At 43.4% G+C, this 14,951-nt stretch overlaps 1 protein-coding gene across 1 annotated transcript in view; it reads right to left on the minus strand.

The window, feature by feature from the left end:
* LOC106577257 (semaphorin-4G) overlaps window positions 1-14,951 on the minus strand; it is a 39,729-nt gene that overhangs the window by 20,855 nt on the left and 3,923 nt on the right. Inside the window, exons 3-7 of the mRNA XM_082965462.1 lie at window positions 4,509-4,657; window positions 1,749-1,811; window positions 779-877; window positions 456-549; window positions 82-195 (exon numbers count right to left, since the gene is read on the minus strand). Coding sequence (XP_082821588.1) covers window positions 82-195; window positions 456-549; window positions 779-877; window positions 1,749-1,811; window positions 4,509-4,657 — 519 coding nt within the window. The remainder of the gene's footprint in view (window positions 1-81; window positions 196-455; window positions 550-778; window positions 878-1,748; window positions 1,812-4,508; window positions 4,658-14,951) is intronic.

Consider the following 14,951-nt stretch of genomic DNA (forward strand, 5'->3'; position numbering starts at 1 on the left):
CTGGCCAAAAAAACAATCAGAGGGAAGAGGCTATGGGTATAGGTTCTTTGAGAGGAGCCGTTCTAGCCCCAGGGAACTCACCATGAAACCAGCGTGTGGGTGCCTCCTCTGTCCTCACCATGGGATAGGGGTCGTTACGCCGGATGTCCGGAGAGCACCGGAACTCATACTGAGACGCTGTGTACATCTGCTGGTCTGGACCAATACAGGAACAGCAATGGTTATTGATAAGTTTGCATTGCAGAATAAGTATGACACATTAGCATTGAGCATAAACTTAAATTGTGAATAATATGCCCCCCAAAAATGTGTGTTAAAATGTGTGTTCTTTTTTGTTGTACTTATGTGCATCTACACCTGGCCAGAAACATTGGTCCCATGTTTGGTGACAGAACACATCTCAATAAAGGATATACACTAGTCATATATATAGGGTCTAAGGATGGTTGTTTTACCCACGATGAAGCCAGTGTAGCCTGTTGCAGGTCCATACGGACACTTATCTCTACCCTCCTCAAACTCAGACGACACTTTAAACCGCTCCTCATCCTACACAGGAGAACAGGAGGTCACGGAGGCTAGTAACACAGTGGTAGAGCATAATATGGTTCATATTGTGTCAATTACTGTGGAAAGAGGGAGACAGTCGACCCACACAATACCTTGAAAGAGTTAGTTAGCTAGAACATGAAATTACATTTAAAAAATATATATATATTTTATGCATGTTCATTCTATGAGTGTGTGTAGGTTGTGTACTGTACTGCAGGTTACTTACTATGTACGCACAAAGAGGTCTGAAGGCGTGAGTCCCACACATGTAGAGATGAGTGGAATTAAATCTCTGGAGAAACCTGATGTGGTTATAACACTCTGTCTGTTGAGAGAGAGATAATATATCAACAAGAGGGAGGGAGAGAGAGAGAGAGAGAGAGCGCGAGGGAGAGAGAGAGATAAAAAGTGAGGGAGAGAGAGATTGAGGGAGAGAGAGGCAGAGAGAGAGAGTGAGAGTGAGAGAGAGGGAGAGCTAGAGAGAGCGAGCGAGAGAGAAAGCGAGAGAGATAGAGAGAGAGGAGAGAGGGAGAGAGAGAGGGGAGAGATAGATAGATAGAGGGAGAGAGAGAGAGAGGGAGAGAGAGAAAGAGAGATGGAGAGAGATTGAGGGAGAGAGAGGCAAAGAGAGAGAGAGAGAGAGAGAGAGAGAGAGAGAGAGGGTGAGAGTGAGAGAGAGGGAGAGCTAGAGAGAGCGAGCGAGAGAGAAAGCGAGAGAGATAGAGAGAGAGAGGGGAGAGAGATAGAGAGAGGGAGAGAGAGAGGGAGAGAGAGAAAGAGAGATGGAGAGAGAGGGGGAAGATAGAGGGAGAGATAGAGAGGGAGAGAGAGATGGATAGAGAGAGACAGAGGGAGAGATAGAGAGGGAGAGGTAGAGACCGAGGGAGAGAGGGAGAGAGGGAGAGATAAATAGAGAGGGAGATAGAGAGGGAGGGAGAGAGAAAGAGAGAGAGAATAAGGGAGAGATAGAGAGTTAAACTGTTTATGATGGATGATACATGAGATAGAAATCCCACACATATTGAGATGAGTAGATTTAAACCTCCCTAGGAGAGAGGATGAGAGAAAGAGGGAGGGAGAGAGGGAGGGAGACAGAAAGAGAGAGGAAACCTCTGGAGGTGATATTACAGAGAAAAAGAAAGAGAGAGAAAGATGCAGTGGAGAAGATGGATGAGAGAAAAGAGAGAAAGACATACCTTATCGTCTTTCCCTTTGCTCAGACACTGCTGCTTCTGCTCCTTCGAGGCTTCCCATTCAATCTGATATATATATATATATATATATATATATATATATATATATATATATATATATAGATAGAGAGAGATAGAGAGAGATAGAGAGAGATAGAGAGAGAGAGATAGAGAGAGATAGAGAGAGATAGAGAGAGATAGAGAGAGAGAGATAGAGAGAGATAGAGAGAGAGAGAGAGAGAGATAGAGAGAGAGAGAGAGAGAGAGATAGAGAGAGAGAGAGAGAGAGAGAGAGAGAGAGAGCGACAGAGAGCGACAGAGAGCGACAGAGAGCGACAGAGAGAGATAGAGAGCGACAGAGAGAGATAGAGAGAGATAGAGGGAGAGACAAAGAGAGAAAGAGAGAGAGACCAGAACATTAGCAAGGGTTCTTGGCTAACTAGGTTTCCAACAGTTTTATCGCAGGGTGTCAGGTGAAACAGGGTGTTGAGTTTCTGTCCTAGTGTGGATAGATACAGTGACAGATCTTCATTATTATGTTATATAAAGTACAACTAGACGGTAGGCTAATGCTCCTGGAGAAACAGTCACTGAGTCCCAATAATATCTCCTTTCTCTTGAAGTGTACACTCGTTCACTACTTCCCACAAATCTGCCTAGAAGGAGTTCGACCACATTTTTCATATCAGTCATATCTTTCAAATCATTGAAGAGAAGTGAGCCAAGTTATCATTACTCAGTACTGGTACCCCTTGTATATAGCCAAGTTATCATCCACTCAGTACTGGTACTCCTTGTATATAGCCAAGTGATCATTACTCAGTACTGGTACCCCTTGTATATAGCCAAGTGATCATTACTCAGTACTGGTACCCCTTGTATATAGCCAAGTTATCATTACTCAGTACTGGTACGGTTATAATAATTTCAATATCAAAACAATAAAATAAATTCTCCTCCGCTGCTGACTGCATGTGCTGCTGCTCCAGTGAAGGAGCCTAGGCAAACATTTGACTCGTTTGCTACAACACCTTGCTTGTTTCAGCAAGGCGCAACATAGTTTCATCATGTTGTAAAGTGTCACGCTCTGACCTAAGAGAGTTGGTTTTTCTCTGTTTAGTTAGGTCAGGGTGTGATAGGGGGTGGGCATTCTATGTTTTGTTTGCTATGTTTTGGCCGGGTATGGTTTCCAATCAGATGCAGCTGTCTATCGTTGTCTCTGATTGGAAGCCATACTTAGGCAGCCTGTTTTTCCCTTTGTTTTCGTGGGTAGTTGCTTTCTGTTTTGTTAGTATAACCTGACAGAACTACGCACCAAGATTGGACCAAGCAGTGTGGATCAGAGGACTGGACCTGGGAAAAGATCCTGGATGGGGCAGGACCTTGGACTAGGCCGGGGGAGTATCGCCGCCCGCAGGAGGACATAGAGGCAGTGAGGGCGGAACGGCGATACTGGGAGGAACGGGCAAGAAAGCAACAGGAGCCCGAGAGGCAGCGCCCCAAAACTGTTTTGGGGGGGGGGGGGGGCACACGGGTAGATTGGCTAAGGCGGGTTTAAGACCTGAGCCAACTCCCCGTGCTTACCGTGGGGAGCGAGTGACTGAACAAGCACCATGTTAACAAGCACCGTGTTATGTGGTCATGCGCACTGTGTCGCCCATGCGCACTCACAGCCCGGTGCGCTCGGTGCAAGCTCCTCACCGTTGTCGTGCTAAGGTTGGCACTTAGCTTGCAAGGAGTATGCCTGCTCCTCAGTCCGGAGCCTCCGGCGACGCTCCCCAGTCCGGAGCCTCCGGCGACGCTCCCCAGTCCGGAGCCTCCTGCGGCGATCCGCAGCCCAGAATCTTCAACGGCGGTCCGCAGCCCAGAGTCTTCAGCGACGGTCCGCAGCCCAGAGTCTTCAGCGACGGTCCGCAGCCCAGAGTCTTCAGCGGCGGTTGGCGTTCCAAAGCCTCCGGCGATGATCCACGGTCTGGTTCCTCCGGACACACAGAAGCGGGGGGATCAGCAGGTGGTGGGGGTGCTACGCCCTGAACCAGAGCCGCCGCCAAGTACAGATGCCCACCCGACCCTCCCCTATAGGTTCAGGTTTGCGGCCGGGAGTCCGCACCTTTGGGGGGGGGGGGGGGGGGTACTGTCATGCTCTGACCTAAGAGAGCTGGTTTTTCTCTGTTTAGTCAGGTCAGGGTGTGATGGGGGTGGGCATTCTATGTTTTGTTTTCTGTGTTTTGGCCGGGTATGGTTTCCAATCAGAGGCAGCTGTCTATCGTTGTCTCTGATTGGAAGCCATACTTAGGCAGCCTGTTTTTCCTTTGTTTTCGTGGGTAGTTGTTTAGTTTGTATAACCTGACGGAACTGTTGGCTGTCATTTTGTTTATTTTGTCTAGTGTTCGTTTCCATTCAAATATAATGATGAGCACTCAACATGCTGCGCCTTGGTCTCCTCTATATGACGCACGTTACATAAAGAGTCCATGTCACCGCGGAAATGAGCTCGACAGCACGAATGCTTGGCTGTCCCGTCTTCAGTCAGCTGTAAGTTCCACCAAAAAAATGTAAAGGTCATGACGGTTATTTCATTTTCATGACGGTCTTCATCCATACTGGTAGGTTAAACGATGATCCGGTAATCGTGCCAGCCCTAGATGGTACAAGGTGGGTTTGTAAACCTAGAAATAGAGGTGTTCAGTGTATTGGGAGTGGTAGGATCCTAAATCATCTACTGTAAGTTCCCTGAAATCACACACGCACACTCTCTCTTACAGTGCGAGCTGTGCTGTCTGAGATGTCTGTGGCGTTGAGAGCGAACACGGCCCCTCGGGCCCCCACGTAGAGAAGACCCCTGTCCTCCTCTAGTAGCAGAGTACTGTAGTTCACTACTGAGGACTGGAAACACCTACAGCCCAACAGACCTGGGGGGAGATAGAGGAGGGATGAGAGAGAGAGAAGGGGAGAGGAGAGGAGAAGAGTGGGAGGGTGAGAGAGGGTGAGAGAGAGAGAAGGGGAGAGGAGAGGGAGAAAGGGTGAGAGAGAGAGAAGGGGAGAGGAGAGGGAGAGAGAAGGAGACAGACAGAATGGGAGAGGAGAGGGAGAGAGGATGAGAGAGAGAGAGAGAGAGAGAGAGAGAGAGAGAGAGAGAGAGAGAGAGAGAGAGAGAGAGAGAGAGAGAGAGAGAGAGAGAGAAAGAAGTGGAGAGGGAGAGAGTGTGTGAGAGTGAGAAGGGGATAGGAGAGGAGAGGGAGAGAGGGTGAGAGAGAAGGGGAGAGGAGAGGGAGAGAGAGAGAGGGAGAGAGAAGGGGAGAGGAGAGGGAGAGAGAAAGGGAGAGAGAAGGGGAGAGGAGAGGAAAGGGAGAGAGTGTGTGTGAAGGTGTGAGAGAGAGACAGGGAGAGACAGAGATAGAAGGGGAGAGGAGATAGAGAGAGAGAGAGAAGGGGAGAGGAGATGAGAGGAGAGAGAGAGAAAATAATCATTTATTAAAGTGACCTCTAACATGTACACCCTGACCCCATTGACACTGCCTCTCTCTCTCTCTCTCTCTCTCTCTCTCTCTGTGTGTGTGTGAACCTGACTCATCAGCCTAGTATCTGCTCTAATTAGTTCTCCAGTTGAGAGGCTGTGAGATAGTAATGACCAGACACAGAGGGGGTACTAGTGTGTGTGTGTGTGAACTTCACACTACACGTACCTACGGCCTACCCTAGTACTGGCCTCTATTGCTAACCTAGTGTACAGCTAAACTGCAGAAAGCCAGCTGTACAAGACGAGTGTAACAATGACTCAACCATTACAGGTACAGTACAACAGACACACCCACATACAGGAGTGTCCTAGGGCAACAGCAATGTAATTAGCCTTTTTGATTTGTTTAACACTTTTTCGGTTGCTACATAATTCCATACGTGTTATTTCCTAGTTTTGATGTCTTTGCTATTATTCTACAATGTAGAAAATTGTCAAAATAAAGAAAAACCCTTGAATGAGTAGGTGTTCTAATACCTTTGACTGGTAGAGTACATCCATAATTTCAAAGCCTGTTTCATAGAGAATGTAACAATCTGGACTATACAGCTCTGGAAAAAATTAAGAGACCACTGCAAAATGATCAGTTTCTCTGGTTTGACTATTTATAGGTATGTGTTTGGGTAAAATTACAAATTTTGTTTTATTCTATAAACTACTGACAACGTTTCTCCCAAATTCCAAATAAAAATATTGTAATTTAGAGCATTTATTTGCAGAAAATGCAACTGGTCAAAATAACAAAAAAAATGCATAGTCAGACCTCGAATAATGCAAAGAAAATAAGTTCATATTCATTTTTAAACAACACAATACTCATGTTTTAACTTAGGAAGAGTTCAGAAATGAATATTTGGTGGAATAACCCTGATTTTCAATCACAACTTTCATGCATCTTGGCATGCTCTCCACGTTGATCCACCATTGATGTCGGGTGATTTTATGCCACTCCTGGCACAAATATTCAAGCAGCTCGTCTGTGTTTGATGGCTTGTGACCATCCATCTTCCTCTTGATCACATTCCAGAGGTTTTCAATGGAGTTCAGGTCTGGAGATTGGGCTAGCCATGACAGGGTCTTGATCTGGTGAGATGAGTCATCTCGCAGTGTTTGTCATTATACCCTGATGAAGACAGCTTGTCTGTCGAAACGTTGGACAAAAAATATTATTGCATCTGAGCTCCTAGAGTGTGAGGCTCTCCTTTATTTTTTACGTGTTCTACTCCGCTAGCCAGCATCTCGCCTAAATAGGTGTGCGTTTCTTTCGCCTCTAGGTCCTCCATCCACACCTTGATTGACATGGCTGTGTGGCATGGAGCATTGTCCTGCTGGAAAAACCAATCTTCAGAGTTGGGGAACATTCTCTTCCAGGACAACCTTGCATGTGGCTTGATTCATGTGTCCTTCACAAAGACATATCTGCCCGATTCCAGCCTTGCTGAAGCACCCCCAGATCATCACCGATCCTCCACCAAATTTCCCAGTGGGTGTGAGACCTGGAGGGGCCTACAAGCCACAGTGTCTCGCACAGCACTTTTTTTTAGTTATTTTGACCAGTTGTCATTTTCTGCAAATAAATGCTCTAAATGACAATATTTTTATTTGGAATTTGGGAGAAATGTTGTCAGGAGTTTATAGAATAAAACCAAAATTGTAATTTTATCCAAACACATAGCTATAAATAGTATAACCAGAGAAACTGATACATTTGCAGTGGTCTCAGTGTTTTCCAGAGCTGTACTGTATGTAGTAACTTACTTTGAAGAGATGGTGATCAGGTCTAAATAGGGTTTGGTGTTTGGTAGTCTAAATTCAGTGTACTTGTCTTCAAATGCCATTTGCCCAAACTTAGACTTTTGCCAACTAATTTTCTTCAGCTTGTGATCCTTAGATTCTCCAAACTTGCCCAGAGGGAATTGTTGATATGTTGTACATTTTTTATTCTAAATAACATTTTCCTTTGAGAAATGTGCCCATAATTCATTTTACGTACACGTTTTTAGTATTTTAGAGATAGAAAGATGAAAAAAATATTTTGACATTTGTAGGAGGATAAATACCCATTGCACAAAGGACAGGATGCCAGAAATCATTTACATTCAAGCTGGCCAGTGTGGCAGCCAGATTGGCACCAAGGCTATGTATTATACAATGAGATGAAAATCCTTCCTGTTATACTTAAAATTCAACCTCAATATTCAGTTAACTCCACTGAAGACTATGTGGGTGCCTCAGACATTCATCTGGATGTGAACAGTGTATACTACAATACATTCTCATGTCAGTCCATCTCTGTCTCTAATACAGGAGTCAACATTCTCTGTCAATCACTGTGACCATCTCTAGAGTATTTACATTACTGTATTGATACAATGTTTAGTGCCGTAACAGTAATCAAAGTCCTTATCGTTGTATTAGGGAACCCTTTTTGGTTCCTCAGTAGAAAACTTTTTGGTTCCAGGTAGAACTCTTTTGAGTTCCAGGTAGAATCCTATGTGGAAAGGGTTCTACATGAAACCCAAACGGTTCTACCTGGAACTAATAGGGGCTATTCGAAGGGTTCTCCTATAGGGACAACCAAAGAACCCTTTTGGTTCTAGATAGCACCTTTTTTTCTAAGAGTGTAGGCAACAGCTGTGACTAGGGTCTGGGAATCATGATGGACTGTCTTGGTAACTTCGAAAAGGGGAGAGAAAAAAATGTGTGAGGGTCCTCTTCAGACAGACAACTCTCCCAACAAATCACGAGTACTGGCTAGCCGGAGATGAAAATGCAGGCAGGAATTGTGCTCATGAAAAACTCTTACCATAGCCTGTAGGCAGACATGCCAGAAGGTCATGATTCTAAACCAAAGTTTGCAGGCAAAACCTTTCAAGTAGTTTTAGTGAAGGCAGTTGAAGCAAACTAGTCACTTGTGAAATGCACTCATTAAAAATAACCTCAGTGATCTCCATCTAGCTAGCTACTATTTTGTGTCCGGGGGATGTTTACGCTAGGGCAGCCAGCGGATAAGGCAGTGCCCTCTCCTTTATGCCAAACTGATGTCTAAGTACAGACGTGTATGTTAGAACATTGGTACATTGTGGGAGTCAACCCGTCTGTCTGAAGGGACTACACACAGCCTGCCCCGGCCCCCCACTCCCATAAAACAAAGTCACATTGAAACGCAACAAGATCTGGGGCCGTATGTATCAAGTGTCTCAGAGTAGTGCTGATACCAGGCTGTGTCGGACAAAGGCCGTTAAAAAATGTAAAAGACTCCAGCCACCCAAGACATAGACTGTTCTCTGCTACGGCACAGCAAGCGGTACCGATGCACCAAGTCTGGAACCAACAGGACCCTGAACAGCTTCTACCCCCAAGCCATAATACTGATAAATAGTTAGTTAAATAGTTAACCAATAGCTACCCGGACGATCTGGATTGAACATTTTTGCACTAACTCTTTTGACTCTTCACATTCGCTGCAGCTACTGTTTATTATCTATCCTTGTTGTCTAGTCACTTTATCCCTACCTATATGTAGATATCTACCTCAATTACCTCGTACCCCTGCTCATCGACTCAGTATTGGTACTCTGTGTATATAGCCAAGTTATCGTTACTCATTGTGTATTTATTCCTCATGATATTATTTTTCTATTCTTTCAATTTCTTTCTCTCTGCATTGTTGGTAAGAGCCCGTAAGTAAGCATTTCACTGATTGTCTACACCTGTTGTTTACAATTTGGATTTGATTTGATCTAGGATTAGTTTTGCCTTTTAGATCATGGACAGGAGGATCTGATCCAAGATCAATATTCCTACTCCGAGACGCTTTACAAATACGAGTCTTGATTCCTGGAGAGAAGAATTGTGGACAAGAAATGTCTGATTTCTCCACCTCTGTGAAGGTACTATTAGCTCCTGTTAAAACTTCTTATGGATCGGTGTCCCGTCCACGGGACAGTTGTTGCTCGATATGCATAATGTGACTAAAACGTTGTTTTAAACAACAACAACAAAAAATGTGGTACATATAAGTGTCTTATATGGGCAGAAAGCTTAAATTCTTGTTCATCTAACTGCATTGTCCAATTTACAGTAGCTATTACAGCAAAAAAATACCATGCTATTGTTTGAGGAGAGTGCACAACCACAAAACACTTTTATCACAGAGACAGGTTTGATACATTCACATCTGAAGGTAAATCATTTATTTACATTCTGAAATCTTGCTCTGATTTGCCATCCTAAGGGTCCCAGAGATAAAATGTAGTGTAGTTTTGTTTGATAAAATCCTTTTCATATCCTAAAAATGTCCATATAGTATGCACGATCGATTTTGTATTTCCACTCAAAGAAAGAAATCTGTGGAAATCTAACGCTAAACGTTGTTTCAACCAGTGAAATTACGTTTGTATGTATTCCTCAGCCACTCTAAAAAGTAACCAGCCTTTGCTATATCGTTCTGCATTCAGTATATCCACTGGAAAGCCAATTTTAGCCAGGAAGGCACGACATCATTGTGCGCGGATGACACGGGCGGTGTTCACTTGATTGACTGTATCTTTGTCCAATGACCACCTATCGTTTTGAAACCGTGCTTTACGTGAGTAGGTGGAAACCCTTTGTGTGAAGACAAATCTTTCAGCTAACCAGCTAGCTCCCGATGAGTCGAGTGGCATTTGGACATTTATGCAATATAACCACTAATTAAATATGTGTATGAACAGCAAACAAGGCATTCGAAAGCCACAACATGTCAAAGTCAACATACAATACACATTGGGCTCCCGACTGGCAAAGTGGTCTAACACACTGCAGTACCTGGTTCGAATCCAGGCTGCATTACATCTGGCCGTGATTGGGAGTCCCACAGGGCGGCGCACAATTTGCCCAGCGTCGTCCAGGTTTGGCCGGGGTAGGCGTCATTAAAAATAAGAATTTGTACTGACTTGCCAAGTTAAATAAAGGTTAATTCATAAAAATAAACAATTAATTGATACACACACACTTCACCAGAGTGTTCCTCCTACTCTATATAATATATGTTTATAGCTGTGTTGTTTATTTGATATATTGCTAAAATAAAGGTTCAATAAAATAAGTAATAAACTTGAGTTCTTACTGATTTAAAAAAAATCTTCAATAGTGGTAAAGACTGACTTTAGAGAGATCACATTCAAGTCCTCCATCCCCCACTTAGTCTGACTGCTGCTCTCTCTGGCTCCACAACAAACCCCCGCCCTGCCATCTAGAGGTGTGAATACCCAGGCAGCCTACAAGTAGAGGATGGGAAGTGCTTTACAGCAGAAAGAGACTTGGGACTTGGTCATTGTAAATAGTGTGTAAATTAGATTATTATTTGTTTACTTTGTGTGTAGTTTATGGTGTGTTCACTTATGACTTTAGATCACTGTTGGCTGCTAACTTGGCCCTTATCTTAAATATTTCACTTCTGTGTTTGGAGACATTGGATCAGCATTCTTCTTGCGTCTCCTGTTAGTACATTTTATGTAGGGAACCTAATGATCCATCATGTATGACATTCCTGGGAGTGTCTAAACTTGTATTTGGTATTAGCATAGCATTTTTGTATGTTTTCTATAGTAAATGTATCAATTTACGATTTGGGCAAATCGGGACACCTGGGTGACTTATACTAAATTGTCATGTAGCTTGCTCATTCTTGAAGTTATCAGTCTGAAACTTTGCCCTCTTGTGGACAACATCTAAATTACCTCCAGCTTCCTAGCTGAATGTGTGGCTTTCCTTTTTCATGTCAAAGAAGATGCAACAAAAATAAAAATTGAAAACGTTTGTTTTTTTCTTTGTATTATCTTTTACCAGATCTATTGTGTTATATTCTCCTACATTCATTTCACATTTCCACAAACTTTAAATTGTTCCCTTTCAAATGATATCAAGAATATGCAAATCCTTGCTTCCGAGCTACAGGCAGTTAGATTTGGGTATGTCATTTTAGGTGGAAATTGAAAAGAAGGGCCTGATCCTTAATTAAGAAGATACTTATCTGAGCTCTGTGAAGGTACTAGTAGCTAGTAGCTTCTTAGTTGTTATTAAGAAGACACTTATTTGAGGCCATGGCTGAGTGGTCACACATTTCACAAATATTTAAAAAGAGTTCCAAAGGGTTCTTTGGTTGTTCCCGTAGGAGAACCCTTTTTGGTTCCATGTAGGACCCTCTGTGGAAAGGGTTCTACCTGGAACGAAAAAGGGCTCTTCAAAGGGTTCTCCTATGAGGACAACCAAAGAACCCTTTTAGGTTCTAGATAGCACCTTTTTTATAAAAACTATTTTACAACGAGTGTACTGTGTAGCTCCTTTCTTTATGGGCTTATTTCCCTGGACTGACAAGTGCTTCTCTATGGGAGGATTTCCCTGGACTGACAAGTGCTTCTCTATGGGAGGATTTCCCTGGACTGACAAGTGCTTCTCTATGGGAGGATTTCCCTGGACTGACAAGTACTTCTCTATGGGAGGATTTCCCTGGACTGACAAGTGCTTCTCTATGGGAGGATTTCCCTGGACTGACAAGTGCTTCTCTATGGGAGGATTTCCCTGGACTGACAAGTGCTTCTCTATGGGAGGATTTCCCTGGACTGACAAGTGCTTCTCTATGGGAGGATTTCCCTGGACTGACAAGTGCTTCTCTATGGGAGGATTTCCCTGGACTGACAAGTGCTTCTCTATGGGAGGATTTTCCTGGACTAACAAGTCCTTCTCTATGGGACTATTTCCCTGGACTAACAATTGCTTCTCTATGGGCTGATTTCCCTGGAAAACAGGTGGTTCTCTATGGGCCGATCTCCCTGGACTAAGAAGCACCTCCAAAGGACAACGTCTACTGTGTGTTAGTTTAGAAATAGAATAATTCTGTCTGGGAAACCACCATTACATGTTTTATATGCATTAATCTAGGTTGCTGGATAACTTGGTAAAGAATGGGTGAAGTTCGGCCATGTGTTGCTCATGTGAATGTCCTTTCTTTTTGTTTCATTTCTTATACTAGGTTTGAAATCCCATCTTTCTTCATGTTTTTGACTTCCCAGTGAATAGCATTGGGATTAATCAGACACAAAGGACAGCGGCCATATTACATTCCTTCTGGGTGATTGTATAACCAGCCTACTCTATTTTCTCCCCTGGAATGTGAGATGTCCTCTGCAAGCACAAGTGTGAAAGACAAGGCCATTCACACACACACTGATGCATGTGCATCCACGCACACACCACACTCACACACCCACACACAGTATACAACATGTGCCTGTCATTGGGAGCAGAGACAATGAGTGTGTTGCAGAGACAATGAGTGTGTTGCAGAGACAATGAGTGTGTTGCAGAGACAATGCCTGTAATCCCAGCGTTGTGTCTCACTACGACAGGTGAGAGGACAGGATACACACACCCAACACACAAATAGGCGAACACATGAACGCACACACACACACACACACCACACACACACACACACACACACACACACACACACACCTAAGAGGAACGCCAACATCACCCTTCCTCCCCCACACACACAATCCAAGCTTGGTTTATGGAAAGAGAGGATCCAGAGGTCACTGGGAGGTCAGGGGTTACTAAAGGTCAGAGTTCAACTCCGCCTCAGGCTGGGGTTTAATCCCATCAGGATTGACCTGAAAGTCTGACTGTACATGGTGAGATTTATTCATGGGCCTTAGTGTGACCAGCTACAGCTAAACTTGACTGGGAATACACATACTGGATTCTCACATACCGTCTCTGCTATTCAACTCATTAATGAGCGATTCTGTTTGTCACCTTTAATTACAGTGTGTTTGTGTATATGAGAGACAGGGAGAGATCCTGAGGACTTTATTTACTGAGTAAATATTTTGAAGGGGCCTCATCTGATCAAGTCAGAAGTTCAGAACACAGTTTTCAGAAAAAGTTGAAGTCAGAAGTTTACATGCACCTTAGCCAAATACATTTAAACTCAGTTTTCCACAATTCCTGACATTTAATCCTAGTAAAAAGTCCCTATCTTCAGTCAGTTAGGATCAGTACTTTATTTTAAGAATGTGAAATGTCAGAATAATAGTAGAGAGAATTATTTATTTCAGCTTTTATTTCTTTCATCACATTCCCAGTTGGTCAGAAGTTTACATACACTCAATTAGTATTTTGTAGCATTGCCTTCAAATTGTTTAATTTGGGTCAAATGTTTCGGGTAGCCTTCCACAAGCTTCCCACAGTAAGTTGCGTGAATTTTGGCCCATTCCTCCTGACAGTGCTGGTGTAACAGAATCAGGTTTGTAGGCTTCCTTGCTTGCACACGCTTTTTCAGTTATGCCCACAAATTTTCTATGGGATTGAGGTCAGGGCTTTGTGATGGCCACTCCATTACCTTGACTTTGTTGTCCTTAAGCCATTTTGCCATAACTTTGGAAGTATGCTTGGGGTCATTGTCAATTTGGAAGACCCATTTGCGACCAAGCTTTAACTTCCTGACTGATGTCTTGAAATGTTGCTTCAATATATCCACCTAATTTTCTCCCTCATGATGCCATCTATTTTTTGAAGTGCACCAGTCCCTCCTGCAGCAAAGCACCCCCACAACATGATGCTGCCACCCCCATGCTTCACGTTTGGGATGGTGTTCTTCGGCTTGCAAGCCTCCCCCTTTTTCCTCCAAACATAACAATGGTCAATATGGCCAAACAATTCTATTTTTGTTTCATCAGACCAGAGGACATTTCTCCAAAAAGTACAATCTTTGTCCCCATGTGCAATTTGCAATTGCAAACCGTAGTCTGGCTTTTTTTTTATGGCGGTTTTGGAGCAGTGGCTTCTTCCTTGCTGAGCGGCCTTTCAGGTAATGTTGATATAGGACTCGTTTTACTGTGGATATAGATGCTTTTGTATCTGTTTCGTCCAGCATCTTCACAAGGTCCTTTGCCGTTTGTTCTGGGATTGATTTGCACCTTTCGCACCAAAGTACGTTAATCTCTAGGAGACAGAATGCATCTCCTTCCTGAGCGGTATGATGGCTGTGTGGTCCCATGGTGTTTATACTTACCTACTATTGTTCGGACACATGAACGTGGTACCTTCAGAAATTGCTCCCAAGGGGGAATCACACCTGTGGAGGTCTACAATTTTTTTTATGAGGTCTTGGCTGTTTTCTTTTGATTTTCCCATGATGTCAAGCAAAGAGCCACTGCGTTTGAGGTAGGCCTTGAAATACATCCATAGGTACACCTCCTATTGACTCAAATGATGTCAATTAGCCTATCAGAAGCTTCTAAAGGCATGACATAATTTTCTTGAATTTTCCAAGCTGTTTAAAGGCACAGTGAACTTAGTGTATGCAAACTTCTGACCCACTGGAATTGTGATACGGTGAATTATAAGAGAAATAATCTGTCTGTAAACAATTGTTGGAAAAATTACTTGCATCATGCACAAAGTAGATGTCCTAACCGACTTGCCAAAACTATAGTTTGTTAACAAAAATTTGTGGAGTGGTTGAAAAACATGTTTTAATGACTCCAACCTAGGTGTATGTAAACTTCTGACTTCAACCGTATATGCACTCACACGTGTTGTATGTTTATACACATTAAGCATAGAATTGTGTGCATCAGCCAATCTTCTCACCACTAGTCTCTTTACCAGCTGTGTACAAGGTCAACACACATGGG

The sequence above is a fragment of the Salmo salar genome, chromosome 18, assembly GCF_965601325.2.
Source record: "Salmo salar chromosome 18, fSalSal1, whole genome shotgun sequence".
In the NCBI taxonomy this organism is placed as follows: Eukaryota; Metazoa; Chordata; class Actinopteri; order Salmoniformes; family Salmonidae; genus Salmo; species Salmo salar.